Here is a 19,345-nt window from a genome sequence, read left to right as displayed (position 1 = left end):
CCCATTGAGCCCCAACATCTCGAGTGGGGAGGCTGGATATGCCAGGGCCAATTGGAACACAGCCGTTCTCAGTTTATTTTCCTGAAAACTGTGGTTCTTGTGCGCTGAGAATGTGCCAGGGAGCAGGAAGCAGACAATGCCTTTCAACAAGCAATGCCTGGCACAGAGCAGAATGATTGAAGGCTATCTAAAAGCTAGCTTGCTGGTGATTATTTGGCCTGCCATACCCCCAAATAAGACTAACACCTTATTCACTGGGAGCACGTAAGGCAATATACATTTTGAGATCATTTTATTCCATTGGCTTTTGAAGTATGAAATATTGCCTTCCTCCTCAAAATGAATTTTTGTAGTAAATACTGTCCTCCTGGTCAAGACAAAATGTCATAAGCAATCAATTGAACTGTTACCAGCTACTATAAATAAGGACACACGCACCTTTTAGAAGATTACAGCTGTCAGGATGATGCTACAGAGGTCAGTGTAATTTTGCTGTGGAGCAATATTTAATAATTTGAGAACTTGCTATAGTTTGCCTGTTCCTGTTGATGAGCTTTTTGTATATATATATGTGTGTGTGTGTGTGTGTGTGTGTGTGTGTGTATGTATGTATGTGTGTGTGTGTATATATATATAAAATCACTCTGTCATCTGAGTGGTGTGTCCAGAATGTACTATATTGTTCATGTAAGAAAGCTGATATTCTAAGGTATGGCAGTCTAAGGTGTGATTTAAAATGGATTAACTTAGAGTATTCAAAGTGGTTCTATGACTCTATCGAAGAGACTGACTCTAGATTTTTTAGCAGGTGACTAAATATTTGGCAAGTGCTCGGTTGAAAAAAGTAATGGCTGATGCTGCTTAGGGGTGCACACCTCAAACCCCAGCACTTGGGAGGTAGATGCAAGAGGTTGAGAGTTCAAGGTCACCTTCAACTACATGAGGAGTTTGAGACTAATCTGGGCTGCTACTTGAGGCTCTGAGTGAAGAAAACCACAACAAAACAAAATAAAATTACATCTTGCCAAGAATAAATGGCCTTCATCCTAAAATACATTATGAAGCATAAATTCATAGTACTATTATAAAGTACTTAAATGGACCTAAATTATCAAAATTATAGTTAAATAATGAGTTTTCATTAAAAATTTTCTCTTAGAAGAGAAAATACCACAAATATAAAATAAATGTCTTAGTCAGGGTTTTTGTTCCTACACAAACATCATGACCATGAAGTAAGTTGGATTTATTCAGCTTACACTTCCATGTTGCTGTTCATCACTAAAGGAAGTCAGGACTGGAACTCAAGCAGGTCAGGAAGCAGGAGCTGATGCAGAGGCCATGGAGGGATGTTACTTACTGGCTTGCCTCAGCCTGCTCTCTTATAGAACCCAAGACTGCCAGCCCAGAGATGGCACCACCCACAAGGGGCCCTCCCCGCTTGATCACTAATTGAGAAAATGCCTTACAGCTGGGTCTCATGGAGGCATTTCCTCAAGGGAGTCTCCTTTCTCTGTGATAACTCCAGCTTGTGTCAAGTTGACACACAAAACCAGCCAGTGCAATAAACTAACCTTTATTTCATTTTTAAAACATCCTGTTCACCATTGATAACTCTGATACAAGAAGTTAAGAACTGATAAGAAATTAGTTCATTTGGAGCTAAACTGATTGCTTTAGTAGTCATAATTTACATGAGAAAAATTTGCAGAATTTTCCAAAGTGGCCCATGATGGACAAGTTCCCCTTTGGCATGCATGGATGCACTCAGATGGGCTGTCCAGTGTGCTGGGAAGACACATTCCTGGCAATTAGATAAGGAAGTGGGGTTGACAGGCCACACGGGACTCTGGATACGTTATCCAGTTCATGTTGTGCTGTTGTCCTCTGTTGTCATGTGCACATGTGCTTGTGTGGCAATGGAGACAGGGAGGCTGGGCTGCATTCTACTTTTTCATTGCTCTGATGTATTCCGGTGTTGAAGGCACTCAGTGCCTGGGGTTGTCTGTCATGACTCTACAGCTCACACAGAAGTTTTAACAACACACCTGGGGGTTCCCTTCAAAACAACACTTACTTCAGTCAGGAAGCATTCGGCCTGTCAGAAATTAAATTGATCATATATTTCTTTAGCAAATTTGTATCTGTAAATGGGATTGCCAAACCGCACTAAGTTAGACATAACTTTTAAAATAAATGTATGAGAACTTAGCAAGGAGGGTTTGGCTGACAGTGGGCTCCTGCTCTCGTGGTAAAATTTTCACTGATGTAATTGCTGTGTAAGCAAGCATTTTAAGGTTTGTTAACAGTCAGCATGTTTTCAACACATGCTTAGAAGGACTGTGCAAGTCTGAAGGCATCATCTAAGAACCAACTCACCGGCCGGAAGCTTTGGAGACGTGGGAGGGATTTGCAGAGTCAGCACTTCCTCATCTTATAGGTTGATAGCTTGTCGGTGAAAAAATATATAACATTTCCATATACAGTTAAACTAGCAGCTTGATAAAATGGGTTTATGTCCAGCATAGCACTGTGTGGAGAATAGACAGTCCTAAACAGAGAAGCAAACTTGAGAGGCATGAAGACACCAGCCATGGGATTCTGTATTTGGTTTTCACTGCCAAACTTTAACTGGGGTTTATGACCACAGTCTGGGTGAGCTATAATATAAATATGGTGATACCTGTGGTCTGTCTGATGTAGACAGTGAGTCTTTTTGGTGGGGCCATTAAATAAAAATATGTTTTAAGATAATTCTTTATATCTAATGTAAAAATAGCATCGTTAATTACCTAACTGTAGCATCACAACCAATAACAAATCACTCTCCTGAGTATTAAATAATGAAATTCCCCCATGCAGAGAAAGACTGATAGCAATACAAGCTGCTGAGTAGCTTTTCAATTACCTTCTCATTAACAAACAGCTCCTTTATCAAGTATACTTGGTCCTTTATAAAACGCAGATAAAACAAAAAAACTTTAGATGTAACCAGAACTTTAGATGTTTCTCAGAGTCCGATCCTCTGGGGATCCTCAGAGGTTCCTTACTGTCATACTTTGAAGTCTTATGGAAGGTTTTATATGTTTTTGTACTCTTTAAGAGCACTGAGATAATTCACATGCAAAAGCTTTGCTTGTGGATGGGACCATTCTGCTCGGTGGCCATCAGAAGACAGTCATTGTGTCTGTCCACGGAGCGTACCCCTAAACTGTGCTTTTGGGGTGAATCTGTGGGCTTGATTTCTGATCTCTGAACAGACTCCCACTAAAGGAGAAGAGTGATCCCTCCCTTTGGCCCTTGGCTGCTTGATTCATGTATCACCGTCTTAGATTAAATATTGGATGGGCTTCTCGGAATGGTAGGATGCTGTGTGGAGACTTAGGTTTGGCGTCCAGACTCTACATTTAGAGGACCTGTCAGTTTTAGCTTAGCATTTGGTGCTTGAGCTAGCAAAGTTCTGGGCAGATCAGGACTTGATACCTCACCTAGCACTGCCCTCCTTTGGCATGTCTTGCTGGTTTTTCCTGAGCTGGGCGATTGTTGTTCTAACAACCACTGCTATTTGGTCTCATAAGCTACAGCTGTGTGAAGTATCCTATCTCATCTATATTTATTTGAAGACCCACTTATATCAAAAATGTCGCTTTATAGACAAAGTGGCTTTTTCACAAATAATACTGCCTTCCGTATGACAAATGCCATGACCTCCTCTCACTTTACTTCCTCTGTTCTTACCACCTTTATCTCCAAGAGATGTTTGCTTGTACAGACTTTTCTAACAAAAAGTATACGTAAAGGAAACACAAATGTCATAGAATACCCAAGGTTGGAGAGTGCATACACAGTAAATAATGAATGCCATTGTTGTGGTAATGTTGTTGGTATGAGTACACACTGCAGAAGGCCTTGTGCCCGGTGATCTGTCCCTCTGCTTGTTTTTTTTTTTATTAGTCCCTTCTAAGTGTACAAACTCTTCATTCATTTCAAAGGTCTCTTTGTATCAAGCTTCTTTCTCTCATCTCCCACTGATGTAGTGGTTTTTCTACCACCATCACTACCACCACCACCACCACCACCACCACCACCACCACCACCAACAACAACAACAACAACAACACCACCACCACCATCAACAACAACAACAACATCAATCGGTAACACTTTCTGTGTTTGCACTGCTTTCTGATGGAACGAGCTTAGGCTATTGGGCAGAGTTCAGGGTTCCTTTTGAAAGACATCATATCATAACATTGCAGTTAGGGTTGGCAGCCTCTGCCAGCTGGAAACCCTGAATCCCATTCAGTGAACTCATTCATTGAATATCTATCATTCATTGAATATCTATCATTCATTGAATATCTGTCTGGACCTAAGGCCACTCCAGGTGAATGGCCTGTGCAGGTCTCTTATCATTTATCTTTCCCATGTTTGGGTGATAAAACACTCCAAACTTAATTTTAGCTCAGTAAAATTTCTATTCTGGTAAAGAATTTTGATCCTTGTTTTGAATAACCATTTTTAACAATGAGATTTTTTTCCCCAGTGAATTCCAAGAATCCTGAGTTAATCATCTATGAGAGCTCTCCTAATTCTTTATGATAGGTCTGATGAGACATAGCTTTTAAGAGTATCCTTATTTGGTCACTACTTTGAGATTTAGATAATCTTAACGTTTATTTTTACTTATTTATTTATTTTTGAGAACCAGAGTTTGTTGTTCCTTAGATGAAGTGAAGTTGCATTTAAATTAACTATGGATTCAGTGTCTAGACTGAGCTAACCACTGTTCTCAGAGAAATTACTGACATCAGAAAAGTCAATGGAGCAGTTTACGATAATCAGATAGGCAGGTCTTGAGGTCGAGGACAGCCTAGACTACAGGTGAAACCATTTCAAAACCTAAAACACATAAAAGTTCAAAGCTATGAAATCTTTTCTTTCCTACCCTCACAGGACAGTCAGGACCCTGGTTCTCCTGAGTCATCTAGTTACAGTAGAATCTTGGCATATCTTAGAAGACATTCAAACACATTACACTTAACCAAATGATATGTAGGAGATGTAGCCTAAAGTGCTTGCTCCTTGAAGGGAAATTGAAGTTCAAGTTGTAAACCCACAATCCTTATCTTTTCCAAACCGTTTCAATTTTCCATAGTAATTGATGAGGTTTCCAACCTTAGATCTCTGGCCCAGGAAAGTAATGAATTTTGCACCTGGCTCCTAAAAATGAGTTTTGTAAGTACTTAACATGGGAGGGGCCTCTTTCGTGAAACACAGATGGTCTCTGTTTGTAGGCTGAAATTACATTTTAAGATTGCACGCACGAATTTACATCTCTAGGTTTTGGCATATGTGCTTAAAAGCATGACTCGCTTTATAGATGAGCCGTGCATGTTGGCACGCAGACTCAGAAAGCAAAAGGAACAACTCAGGAAGGATGCTAACACATAGCTGCTTTTTCACGTTTTTTCATTTCCCGTGTGTTGATTTGGATCTTTGGTTAGGCATGCTGTTCTGTTCACAGAGCAGAATGGAGACTGCCGTGAGCTCCTACTTTCAGAATCACACGATTCATAGTCACCACAGACATCCACAGTCTTTGAGAAGAAACCAGGCCTTTATGCTAAAATTTTTTTTAACCTTATTCAATTATATTTCACCATCAATTTCAACTCTGCATCTAATAGCTTTTTCTTCTGTTTCCAGGTTGTAAAGAGAGAGCTCTTTGGGAATGTCCATTTAATAAGCAATGTCTGAAGCATACATTAATCTGCGATGGGTTTCCAGATTGTCCAGACAGTATGGATGAAAAAAACTGCTGTAAGCGCCTTTATGAACTTGCTAACAGTGTTGTGTATTTCAAGTACACATTGCTTCACTTTAAATATAAGCTAGAAAGTTGGAAATACACATGAAAAGCTTTTAGTTTGTTTAGTTCTTTTGACCATACTTATGTCTACAAAGATATATATTCCAAGAAGACTAATGTTTTTTAAATACATACAAATAATATTCTAACAACATGAAAACATTAAAAGACCTCATGCTAGTATCCAAAATGTAAGACATAAAATTTAACCATAAGATGAAACACAATGTCAACATTAAACTCACACTCCTGAGTTATTTGATCTGGGTTCGTTATGTATCTTTAGTTGATGTGTTAGTTGGTTTCCCATTAGTTAACAGGCTACCCAAGGAGAATCAATGTAAGAAGTTGGGTTTATTTTGCTTAGAGTTTGGGATGTTTCAGTCCATGATTTAGAGGAGAGGAAACAGCAGAGAAGCATATTAACTTCAAGGCTGTGTATTAGGAAAGAAAAAGAAGAGGCTGCAGTCCCACCATGTCCTTCAAGATCATGTCTTCACTGGCTGCACGATGTCCCTCGCATCTCCCTTTTTAAAAAAGCAGTTCTTCAGCTTTCCAATAATATTGCAGGCTTGAGACTAAGCCTCTAAGAAATGGCCTCAAAGGACACTTATCTCAAAGACAGCACTTGAAGAACAGGAGATACACAGTAGTATGGGCAGCGTTGTCCTGAGTTTTAGAAATAAATATACATATGCTAAGAAAAACACCGGAAGATCATGAAAAGTTTGCCCTTGCCTGTGGTGGTGGTTTTAAGTTTTGTGTGCTTTTGAAATCTTTTACGTCTAGATGATATACAGCCATCATCTGTAGTACTAGTTTAAAATATCTTTAGGCATTTAACTTACAATTAACAGAAAGCTCAACAAAAAAGTGAATACATTTATTGTGTATATTGTACATGTCTTATATTACTACAGTAAAAGTCATGGCAGAATGAATTCACAAGGCTACAGTGGAGTAGAGAAATACATCATCTTGTCTGTGACCCTTTCCTTTCAGCCTGACCTCAGGGTGGGTGAGCGGCCTTGATCACGTTCAGTAGGAAGAAGGGAGGATTCAGCTCCTTCCTCTGGAATATCACTAAAGGACTCCCCATGGGTCAGCACTGGGCAGGGTGACAGCCTGTAGCAAGGGGCTTCTGTGAGGATTAGAAAAGACATTTTCTACAAACACCCAAAGCATGGCTCCAGGCAGGGATTAGGAAAAGCTGCCTGCACCAGCCTGGCCTGGTTCCAGGCTAAGGCCCATGGTGTGGTGAGCAGAGTTTAGTTGCATGCTGTTTTGCAGGGCATAAATCATAAAATCATAGAGCAAAGACCTGTTGTGGAATTGCATTTAATCCTGGACTGATTATGACTCTCAGATAAGAATAGTCAGCAAAAAGCCATGCCAATGTTACACTAATCAATGTCTTCCTCTGGGATGTGGGATGGTTGGTATGAAGCCCTGGACAACATCAGGTTTCCTTTTCATGGACGAAAGACGGGAAATGGATGCTAAGTAGGCAATCAAGGAGATTTACTATAATTTTAAAAAAATCAAAAAGAGATTTGTATGTGACCCAGACAGTAATTTAATAGTAGGATCCCTAAGAAGCGATCTATGCACATGAACAGAGCTTGCTTTCTTCCTGCGATGTCTTCCGTCTGCTCTCTCAAACATTTGCATCCTCTTCCTCTTGGTCTCCCCGCCAGCATTTTGCCAAGACAATGAGCTGGAATGTGCCAACCATGAGTGTGTGCCGCGTGACCTTTGGTGCGACGGATGGGTCGACTGCTCAGACAGTTCTGATGAATGGGGCTGTGGTAAGCTTCTGGTCTCTGTCACCTGCCCTGCATTCACACGCCTGTCAGCCATCTAAGCCAATGAATCCTAAATTATTCCATGGCTTTTACCAACCAAGTTCATCTATTTTGTTTCACTGTTATAAAAGCTGACAGTGGTGATTCATGCGAGTTATTTCTAAGTAACAGAAAACTTCCCCCCCAAGTTACTTCTCAATTTTAAATATCTATATTATGTGTGTAATACTTTGCATTCAAATGCTTGGAGGCATGCCATTTTTTGAACTTAAGTTTTATTCATCACCAAGTTCAATAGTGATGAATAATCAGTTAGTCTTAGATCATTTACACCCTTAAGAAGAGGATCTAGAAGTGACCTCTCCATCTGACCTACATGCCCTGCTCCTCACCCTGATGAGATTTCTAACTGTCTAGCTCCTGCCATGGGCAGGACTGGAAGGCATCTCAGTCAATGTGGCAGTCTGCCATTTTGATTATCTGATGAATTCCCTCCTTGTGTGCACATTGCTCCCCTAATTCATTCAGTTCCTACCTTAGTCTTCTGTATCCACTGGCCAAATAATGAGTTTCCTGTGCACTGTGACCAGGTACACAGTGTTCCACAAATGACCCATGGCTGATCCAGTGCAGACAGAGGCTGGGGGTTTGCACATACATCACACCAATCATAAATGTCTACCACCCTCACGTACTCCCAAATGCTGAAGGAAAAAAAGTATGGAGTTTCAAATAACTGCCTGCAATTAGTTTGAATAATCCCTGTGTAAATTCAAGGCAGTGAGGCTCTGCCCCTGACCATCTTTTGTCTCATAATGAAAAATCCATAGCTGCCTGTCTCTTTCATTAGAGTCTGCAGTGTTTTGAAAGCACAACACATATTGAGTTCACTGTTTTCAGTCTCCTGTCACATTGAGGGAGCAGTGATTTGCACAGAGAGGATCAACCCCAAATGGTTCTCAACTAAAATAAATACAAATGGATGCATGCAATTAGAGCAAGGACATACAAACTTACGGTCTCTGGAGAAGATGTGTTTTTAATTAGGCTTTCTCGCATTTTCCCCCTTCAGTGACCCTCTCTAAAAATGGGAACTCCTCCTCATTGCTGACTGTTCACAAATCTGCAAAGGAACACCACGTGTGTGCTGACGGCTGGCGGGAGACGTTGAGTCAGCTGGCCTGCAAGCAGATGGGTTTAGGGTAAGGTCAGTAGTGTGTAGCACTTGACGGGTTTCTCAGAGGGCTCTGTGGATGTTAGCGGTAATATCTTCCTTATGAATGATGTAGAACTGGAAAAATCAGAGCTCTCCAAAGCCCTTGAACTAAATCCTGTGTGAGGAATTTATCTAATTCTAGGTACCTGCTCTAAAGAGTGTGGGCTGCAAGCCTGTTACAATGAAGTCTCAAAAGTAAATGAACTAATTGTATTTTGAAGCACGTGTGAAATGGAATACTTTCACTGTTTATAAATGAATTAAGATGGTCTCCTCTGTGGAGCATGGTTGAAAAAACACTTCATACTCCTTCCCTGGGGCTATTGGGAACAATATACATACATTTTTTTAAAAAGAAGTTGAGAAAGAGAAGCCAAAGCTGCTGGTATTTCTATTTATCCTAAGTAACACAGAAAATACACACCAAGGAGTAATTCAGCATTTTGATTTTTAGTGGAATGAGAAGACCCATTTACATACATGGAATGGAATGAACTGTGCACACACTGTTTTGTGAGGTGTTCTGTTTCAGGTCATTCAGCAATAGAGAATAATGCTCTGTACCACCACAGAACACATACAGGATGATGATGATGTGTGTGTATATATATATGTGTATATATATGTATGTATCTGTTATATTATTATATGGCATTTTGTTTTATTATGCTAACGACATATGTGTGATTTGAGTATAAATACAGAATTGAGAAAAACAAAAGATTAGGGAGTCATGCAATTCTAGACTTAAAAGTCAGAGTAGATAGCACTCCCCAGAGTCCACTGAGTAAACGGCGATTGTTTACGACAACAAGCCATTTGATTCAGCAGCTAGCTGCACAGTTTTGTTGTCCAGTTTGAAGAATCATATCACTGCTAACATCTTGGGCCCTTTTCTTCCATGTAAAGACCCACATCTTTGGAAATTTGAGAAACTCCTACTAATTTATAATAGTAGGAGAACTTTAATCTTTTCCAGCACTAGAAAAAATTATAGCTGTCATGATCCATTAAATTATTGTCCATTTTTGCAATTTCTTTATTGTGTCTCAATGAAATGGGATATGATTTTGATTCAATAAATGAAAACCCCTTGAAAGTGCTTATCTTGGTTCTCTCACCAAGACATACGTATTGCTTAATACAAAAATTCAATTACATGATGAAACTTAGCTATGCAGAGAGTTCGGAGGGTAAGTCAGATCTGAAAAGATTTACGAGAACACAAATTTTGACAAGCCACATGAAATGTAACTGTTAAGCTGCAAACAAAAGATCTTTTGTCTTAAATGTCTTACTTCATTCTTTTTGTATTTCTTGCATATTAGATTTTTACTGAGCTAACATACATGTAACAAATTTGGCTATTTCAGTGGCACTGGGCACAGTCACAGTGTTTGTGCAACTGTCTCTACTGTCTCAGTCCAAACATTTTTATCACCACAAAAGGAAACTATGTGGCTGTACATAGTCACTCTCACTTGCCCTTCAGACACAGTAAATCATTCATTTACTTTTCATCTCTCCATATTTCACTTCTGTTCTGGATGTTTTAATAAGGATGCATATAACATGTGATCTTTTTGTCTAGGTAATATTCTCACTTATCTATGTTACAGTATATACAATGTTTGTAGCTAAATAATATTTCATTGAATTATTACACTACATTTAATTATCCCCTCAGGTATTTGGGTTGTTTCCATTTTTTGTTGCATATGAGATTTATAAATAGTTCCTTTAATCAGATACGACAGTGAATACCTGCAATCCCAACACTCAGGAAGTAGAGACAGGAGGATTGCTTCAAGTTTGAAGTCACCCTGCTGTGATCCTCAAGGGCAGATAAGTCTTTAGAGGTGCTCTGATAACACAAGCTCACTTATTCTATTTTCTATATTTCATTGACTCCGAGGGTGAAATGTTAGTATTTAAGATATTTAAAGCCCCAATAGACATATTGATGTTTTCATTTTTGATAACTTTATTTCACTGAAAGTCAAGGAGAATATGAAGTGGAAATATAGTCAATATGCCATAATTACTGACTGAATTCTTGGATAAATGAGTAATAAAATCAGGTCATTTGAGATTGGCTTCAGGTATACTTGTCAACTTATTTTGGTGGCTCATAGGCTGAGAGACACACAGAGAGCAGAACAGGGAAAGAGTGAAGCTAATGATCAGGTGAGGCCTAATCTCTGGTATGAGGATGCTCTGCTTGGAAAGCTTTTGTTTCCTGGGTTTCTAGAGACTAGCTGTGTTGTAGAAACTCAAACTTCTGCTACTGATGCCCCAAACAAGCTCTACACAACCTTTGAATCTTCGAGCCAAAGTCCTAGATTGCAGAATCTTTCTGACCATGATTGGTCTACACTCCAGGTAGGAGGGGAAAGAGACTGGCTTTCTTTCTTGGTTTTCAGAATGGAGTGCCCCTTATAGTGGTCAGCCTTTCGGTTCCAAACACAATCTACTTCAAAAGTTGAACCTTAGGAACCAACCCTTAGCTGGTTCTGCTTACCTTCCATGCTCTATTTCACTTTGTGGAGTATGTGCTTATGAGTGGTGATCTAAACTAGACATTGTGCAGAGGATGCATAGGGGGACACCATTACTGGGCTTGATGGTATAGTGGGAGAGACACAAAGGACATAGGTTTCATTTCATTACTTGACAATGACATAGACTTAGAGCAGAGCTTAAGGAATTCCTATTTAAAGTATGTAAGAGAAATAGATTCAGCTTTACTCCTTGGGAGGATTCATTCTGTACACACAGACTGAATAAAGCACCAATATTTAGTATCTGAAAGTAACTCACCCTTCCTCTTAAAGGGGCATTCATTGAATTCAGTGGGTAGTTTATAAACTAGTTTGTAAAACAAACAAACAAACAAACAAAAAACAAAAACAAAAAAAACAAAACAAAACAAAAAAAACTCCTGCCTATGCTAAATTGTGTGTTTTCTGGGATTGTACAGCAATATTTCTGGTAGAGGCAGCTTATTAAAAACATGGTCATGGGCTCTGTTTTCCATGTTTTAGAGCAAAATGGCAGACCCATAATTAAGTGTTTGTCCTGGTAAAAAGATTTGATGTTTTTGTTAAAAAGTGAAGACTGCTTTCCATCTGTAGGTTGTTCCAGTGTTCACCCCAGCCTGGAAGCACAATGCTTTGCTGGCTAGACAAAGGCACAAATCAAGTTCCTGAGTTCTTTTGACAGCATATTGTCTTCTACTTACACTATCAGAAACATATGCATGTGTATTTAATGAACAATACAAATCAGGACATATTCAGCTCTCTAATCCTTGCCAAACTTAGGGTTGAGACATCTGGCATTTGAGGATAAGTTAAGGGGGATGGGAACTTCCCTGTCTCCTGTCTCCACAAGCTCTATCGCTACAAAACTTGAGCTCATCTGGAAATCCATGTCCTGGGTCTGTGTGATTGGCAGAGTTTCTTTATGGAGTTGGCTGTAATTTGCTTTTTTCCCCCTTAACCTTTTTAAAGTTAAGCAAAAGAAAACTATGCCTTTGGAGAATGTTTCTATATTTTGGGCAAAACCACAGTCAAAGACACCGTGTGTTATGTGACCTAGAAGTCCCTAGTAGTAGCCCCTTGTAGGGATTATGTTGACACTGCCTCCCAGGGTTTACCAGGAAAGAACTATTTACTTCAAGATGGCTGCCTTATTCACATGGAACTTGCAAGCTCTCTGTTTGTTGCACTTGGAAGTCCAGCCCAGCCTGCTGCTCTCATGCCTAGGAAGCCCGAGTAAGCATCTCCTGATAGTTACAAGGTTTCAAGGGTGGGCTATAACTTGCTTATCATAGAAGTGACCCTTCCCATTAGCCTTACTGCGATGCTTTTGACCAGACTCACAAAGTTACATAATTAGCACCACCTGATTCCAAGATTCTTTTCCTAGCCTCACCCCACTCTCCCCCAACCCCTAAACACATGGCGATTAGCAGCCAATTTGCTCCCAGCCTCTGATGATTACTAATGCATTTTCTGCATCTATGGATTTTTCTACAGACTATATTTTCCATGAGTAGAGTTATATAATATCTGCTTCTGTGTCTCACTTTTTCCATTTGTCATAGAATTTCACAATCAACAGTCACCTGTAAGCTTTTCCACGAACATACATTTTCAAGTTTCTTGGGCATTAAATACTTAGAAATATAATTGCTATAGCAAATGGTAACTTATTCTTAATTTTTTGAAGTGCTGCCAAACTCTTTTCCAAAAGGGCTATCTCATTTTATAACTCTCATCATCACTGTATGAGTTATAATTCCTTTATATTCTTGTCAACTCTGATTGTTAAGTACTTTTTTGATAGCCAGCCTAGTTGGAATGGGATATTTTCACCACGAAATTGATTTCCATTTCCATGATTGCTAATGCTGTCCAACACATTTTTTTTAAATTGTCTTCCTTTCTGCTTTAGATTCCCAGAAAAGGTAGAACTCTTTATCCTTAAAGACACATTTATTTTCATTTTGTGTGAATTATGCTTGCTTGCTTATATGTCTGAGTACCATGTCTATGCTTGGTGCCCATAGAAACCAGAAAAGGGCATCAGATCCCCTGGAATGGAGTTAACATGCAGTTTTGAGCCACCATGTGGGTGCTGGGAACTAAACTGAGTTCTCTGCAAAAGCAACTAGTGCTCTTAACAATGGAGCCATCTGTCCAGTCCTATAATCCTTCTCATTAGTTAGTTTTCTGAGAAATGTATGCATGTGTATAATATATTTTTATCACATTCATGCGTCATTACTTTTTTCATGTTTATAGACTTGGGGAAAACCACCCTATATAACATAATCCAAAAAAATTTTTTTCAACTTCTTGGTTAAAAATCCCTACAGTTCTGAGTAGATGTTTGCATGTCTAAGGGAGAAGCCACATGGAGCAAGCCCATGGAGTAAGTAGCTGACCCTCACGCAGCAACTTTGAAGCATTTCTGGTTCTCTTGTGTTGCATTCACAGGGAACTGATTTCTTATACAATTCTAAGAGGTTTGTGGTTAAACATCTCGGTGCAAAGAAAATCTAGAGTACAATGTGTGTATTCACAGTGTTTGCTAGAATGTTGTAGCCTGGGTAAAAGGAAATCGTTTTCTTGAAAATGTATCTATAGGAAGAGGGTTTTTTTTTTCTTTAAGTTCTTCCATGAATCTTCGCAGTACCAGCTTTGAAAACAAAGGCAAAGTATTCCTGTTGTTAAGTTGTAAGTTTATGTAACGGTAAAGCCTGACAGGAATTAGCAAACTGAATCTCAAAGCGTGTCAGTTGAGTCCGTGGATAATTTATGAAGTGGAAACTTCTCAGTGAGGTAGAGAAAGTCTCCATTATTAACTGCAGTGGTATGAGGCAGGATCTTAAGCCCATCGGATTTGCTTTCTCTCATATTACACTTGGTTATAAACAACTCATCTTTAAAATAGATTGTCACCAGTGCTTATCACGAAAACCAGCTTCCCTGAGGTCTCCAAAGCCAAGTACCTTCCAAAGCTACTTTTCACCCTTCTAGTTTCAACCCCAGTAATAACAGGACCAACAGTGAGTCATGAAATTCAGGAGCAGGAATAACTTTGGTTCACACAAATCCCTATGTTAGCAGATTCCCAGGTCATTCAGTAGTTAGAGCATTGACTGGGACATGCACATAGGTGAAACCTGAGAACCTAAGAACACAATACAACTTAAGTGACCTTCAGCATTTTGCCCAAGAGGACTTGAATAGTTTCTTGTTACACACCAGCATCCTTCTGAAATGGTACTGGGCACTCCCAGTGATGGCTGAGTTTCTGACCTTAGGTCTTCTTCCTCCTGTCTTTAAAAAGTACCTCCAAGTCAGCACCTGTATACTACTGTATCTCAAAACTACTTGTCTTTCCTTATATTAAAATCTGAACAGAAAGTTTAGTTCTTTTATTTTAGCATTGTATACAATGTCAATGCCTGTTATACCCTACCCATCTTCAAGTTTTTTCTTTGGTAAATATTAGACACACTGAGCTGGAATTCTGATCACAAACCACTAACCCCATCATCACTCATGTCTCCTACGTGGATAAATCAGAGTTGCTTTTGACTGAGGCGGCCTTCGCTCTACCGTATTTCTTGACCTCATCTGTTTGAAGCCCTTATCCAGTACCTCAAAGAACTTTTGAAAAACAAGAGTTCATCTGTTTCTCTCATGGACATGATAGCTATTAATTTCTTGTTTCAATTTCCATTTTTCCTTATTAGCTCACAGTTATCCATTTTAATGTCTGTCTGACTACATCAGCCATTCAAATTCTCTTGAAGTAACATTTGTTTTTGAGTTCCAAAGCATCTAATAGCTAGCACTACTTGTATGAACACGACTGGTTAACCCTGTTTAATAAATGTAAGTCGAGCTTAATTTCAATGCCCTCTTTTAACCTTTTTACATTACTCAAAAGCCAACATACAAAGGACTGTGTACACCCCTAACCCAGGGCTCTGTAATCTCCTGAAAGAAAATATTCCACTTAAGGTCTCTGGTAGCAGGCAAACCATTTATCTGCATTATCCTTCTTCTTTGGAATACACAGCCCTTGCTTTTCATGAACCTGTTTCACTTTCCATTTATCCCTGGAAGACAAATGAGTGCTAATCTCTTTGAACATGACCTTCTCTTCTTGGCTGAGGTGAAGGTATATTAATCAAAACTAGATGAGAGTACCTCACTCCCAGGTTCCTGTGAGTGGCATGTAGATCCTTAAGATTCTTCAACAAGATGTGATTCAGTCGGTCCTGGGGGACACGTCTTTCCTTTTGGTCACAATGTAGATTGAATGCTTAGATTTTATTGCCAGTATGAGGCCAGTCCCCCGACTTGTAGGGAAGTCAGCTGAGGACAAGAAGACCACTACTCCATCTTCCTCCCTCCCTTGCTGCAGAAGGAAATGGAGATCAGAGAGGCAGAGAGTCGAGGGTATTAGTTCCTATGGCAGTCTCTAGATGGTCCATCCTTTCGTCACAGCTCCAAACTTTGTCTCTGTAACTCCTTCCATGGGTGTTTTGTTCCCAGTTCTAAGAAGGGGCAAAGTGTCCACACTTTGGTCTTCATTCTTCTTGAGTTTCATGCGTTTAGCAAATTGTATCTTATATCTTGGGTATCCTAAGTTTCTGGGCTAATGTCCACTTATCAGTGAGTACATATCATTTGAGTTCTTTTGTGATTGTGTTACCTCACTCACGATGATGCCCTCCAGGTCCATCCATTTGCTTAGGAATTTCATAAATTCATTACAAGGCACTTCTGTTATAGAGTTAGCTTTAACTCGTGTTTACAGGCTCCTAAAGAAAGAAATGGCCCACTGAAGTGGAAACTGGTTATCTCTAGCCTTACACAATGATAAACATAAGCTGAAAATCAATCAGCATTTACTATAACACCAAAATCAAGGGGCTGTTCATAAAATGCTAGAGTCTTTATTTGCTAAAATGTAAAAGTGATGCCCCAAAGGTATAAAAAAAAAAATGGGATTTTTCCAACAAAATATTCAGAAAGACAAAGAATATATTTACATAGAAATATACTTATCTCAATGTGAACTAACCAGTACCCCCAGAGCTCCTTGGAACTAAACCACTAATCAAAGAAAATACATGGTAGAACTTGTGGCTCTAGCTATATATGTAGCAGAGGATGGCCTAGTCGGTCATCAATGGGAGGAGAGGCCCTTGGTCCTGTGAAGGCTCTATGCTCCAGGATAGGGGAATGCCAGGGCCAGGAATGGGAGTGGGTGGAATGGGGAGCAGGGGGAGGGGAGAGGGGATAGGGGATTTTCAGAGGGGAAAATAGGAAAGAGGATAACATTTGAAACGTAAATAAAGAAAATATCTAATAAGAAAATATATATATATATATATACATATATATATACTTATCACTTGGCACAATTTATTCAGTTATGTAAAACTGAGATTTATTATCAAATTGTATTTTAATTTATAACATTTATGGATGATTGCTGTTTGCAACTTAAATGTTGTTTTAAATACTGTTATTAATGTTCTAATAATGTTAAATATTATTTAATTGATAGTTATTATTAGTAAACACTTTACTTCGCTTATAATTTTGTAACTTTTCATACTGAAATGGATTAATTACTCTGTTTTTAATATTTGTGAGATGTGAGTAGTGTGATTTAATGTTATAAGTTAATATAAAATAATAAAAAGTTATTTTGTCACTTGTACCTATAGATTGTACCCAATATAATTATTATATTTTACCTCTGAAATAGACAAAGAGATTGTAAGATAAGAAAACCATCTATTTTCAGTTGGAGTTTCACTGGTATATTTTTAAATTATGATTTACTGAAAAGATAGACTCAGGCATCATGCCCACTTCAAACATTTATACTGAAGAGAGTTGTCCTGTAGCAAGTGCAAACTGAGCTGTCTAAGCAGGGGTGACTTAATAGCAGTGTTCATTCATGTTGTCTGAAACCCGTTAATGCCATTCTGTCAAAGTCTTAGCTCGCTCTTCAGTTTGATAAGTAACTTAACCAGTCTTCAATTATTTGTCTTGTAGTAGACTCAGAGTCATTGCATTGTACTACCTTAACTTTTATCTACAAAATAGGACTCAAATAAGGATAATGATATGATAGTGTTCAAAAAATACTTCAGAAGCTGGATTGTAAGGATTCTCATGGAAACATTCCACATTCTGAGCAAGATACTTGTGCATCTCCTACACAGACATTTGTATTTCAGTACCAGCTCTCAAGCACTGAGGTTTATTATCAAATGGTGTTTTAATTTACAACATTTATAGTTGATTGCTGTTTACAACTTAAGTGTTGTTTTAAATACGGTTATTATGTCCTAATAATGCTTTTACCCCAGCAATAAACACACTGGGACAGAGTTTATTGTTGTGGATATGTGTAAGCCATTGCTGCTCTCTTGATGCCTAGGTACAGGGTCCCTGTCTTTTGGAGACTTGTGCACATTTGTGTGTTTACAGCAAGCAAACCCAGTTAAAACTGAATTGTGGGGTACCTGTTATTGCTTACACACAAAGCCTACTGACAAAGATGGAGCCAGAATTGGCTGTTGTCTAGTGATCTGATGACAGCTCCTTTCAGAGTACCATGGGATGGAACTGGAGGATATAGCTCAGCAGTCAAATGCTTGGCTAGCATGAGCCCTTTGACTGATGGCTTCACCAAAACAAAACAAAATGTCATTGGTCAAGATGTTTCAGAACTCTTGAGTAAGCTTTGTCGTCTCATTTCAACGGTGGGAAAAAATCACATGTTTGTGTTTGCCTTCTGCAACTGCACAAATCCCCAAAGGCAGATTATTTTGTGGAGTACAGTTGGCTTGTTTTCTACAGGGGATTGATTCTAGGACCTCAACTGTACATTCACTGCGTTTACTAGTGACAACTGTGGATTTGCTGATTCTGTCTAGGAATGAGCCACAGGATAGGACAGCGTTACCAGTGTTGAAGGATTTAGTTTTGTGCATAAGGAACATCTCAGTGTTTCAGAATGCAAGGAAAACTATATATATATATATATATATATATATATATATATAATAACACTGTTCTTTGCCTATTGAGTTTCTTCAACTTCACTTGACATAACTAAGGTGCAAGCTAGTTGCTTTTCTTCTTGGAAGCTTGTGAGTGATTGATAAAGCACTCAGTGTGTAGTGCTTGGTGGGGCCTTTTCCCAAAGTAACTGACAGGCCTGGTCCTTTTCCTAACTCCCCCTGCCCCCCACCTTTGCTAATCGTGCTCCAGCCGATTCCTCCTGAGTAAGTTTCTTTTCTTGAAATATTGACTTACAAGGTGATACATTTCTAAGAAATGAACCCTAAATAATGATAACACCTGCTCAAAGATCATTATTCTTTGACTATTTACCCAGCATTTCCTTTCTATCAGAGAACCGTCTGTGACCAAGCTGATCCCAGGACAGGAAGGCCAGCAGTGGCTGAGGTTGTACCCCAACTGGGAGAATCTCAATGGGAGCACCTTGCAGGAGCTGCTGGTATACAGGTAAGAAAACCCCCACGGCAGCCATATGTGTGCACGTTATAGAGGAAGGGCTGACCAAGGGTGTTTCTTCGATCTCAAACATGCAAACATTCAAACTTGCCACACCAGAAAATAACTTTCCCAGAATATCTGTGAGTTTTTACACTTCAACATTAATGGACTCTTTAAGGACAGGATTAATTTTATTTTGACAAATTTCATATTTAGTCAGAACTAAAGGATCTATTATGCTAGAAGAAAGTCTCATTTGGAAGTGAACTCTCCCATCAGTAGTTCCTACAAATACTATGTAGGACTAGTTAACAGGGAAAATTAAGTTAGAGTCTGAGAAAATAATAAACACAAATCAAAAAGAAAGTCATGTAGCTTTGACGTC

At 39.0% G+C, this 19,345-nt stretch overlaps 1 protein-coding gene across 4 annotated transcripts in view; it reads left to right on the top strand.

The window, feature by feature from the left end:
• The window catches only part of Corin (corin, serine peptidase), a 204,593-nt gene that overhangs the window by 166,050 nt on the left and 19,198 nt on the right, over positions 1–19,345 (top strand). For all 4 annotated transcript variants that reach the window (XM_011240755.1, XM_030254695.1, NM_001122756.1 and 1 more), the window contains 4 exons: positions 5,710–5,823; positions 7,570–7,680; positions 8,750–8,879; positions 18,856–18,969. In XM_011240755.1, the coding sequence (XP_011239057.1) occupies positions 5,710–5,823; positions 7,570–7,680; positions 8,750–8,879; positions 18,856–18,969 (469 nt within the window). The remainder of the gene's footprint in view (positions 1–5,709; positions 5,824–7,569; positions 7,681–8,749; positions 8,880–18,855; positions 18,970–19,345) is intronic.

The sequence above is a fragment of the Mus musculus genome, chromosome 5 (genome assembly GCF_000001635.26).
Source record: "Mus musculus strain C57BL/6J chromosome 5, GRCm38.p6 C57BL/6J".
In the NCBI taxonomy this organism is placed as follows: Eukaryota; Metazoa; Chordata; class Mammalia; order Rodentia; family Muridae; genus Mus; species Mus musculus.
This window is presented reverse-complemented; position numbering and strand designations above follow the sequence as displayed.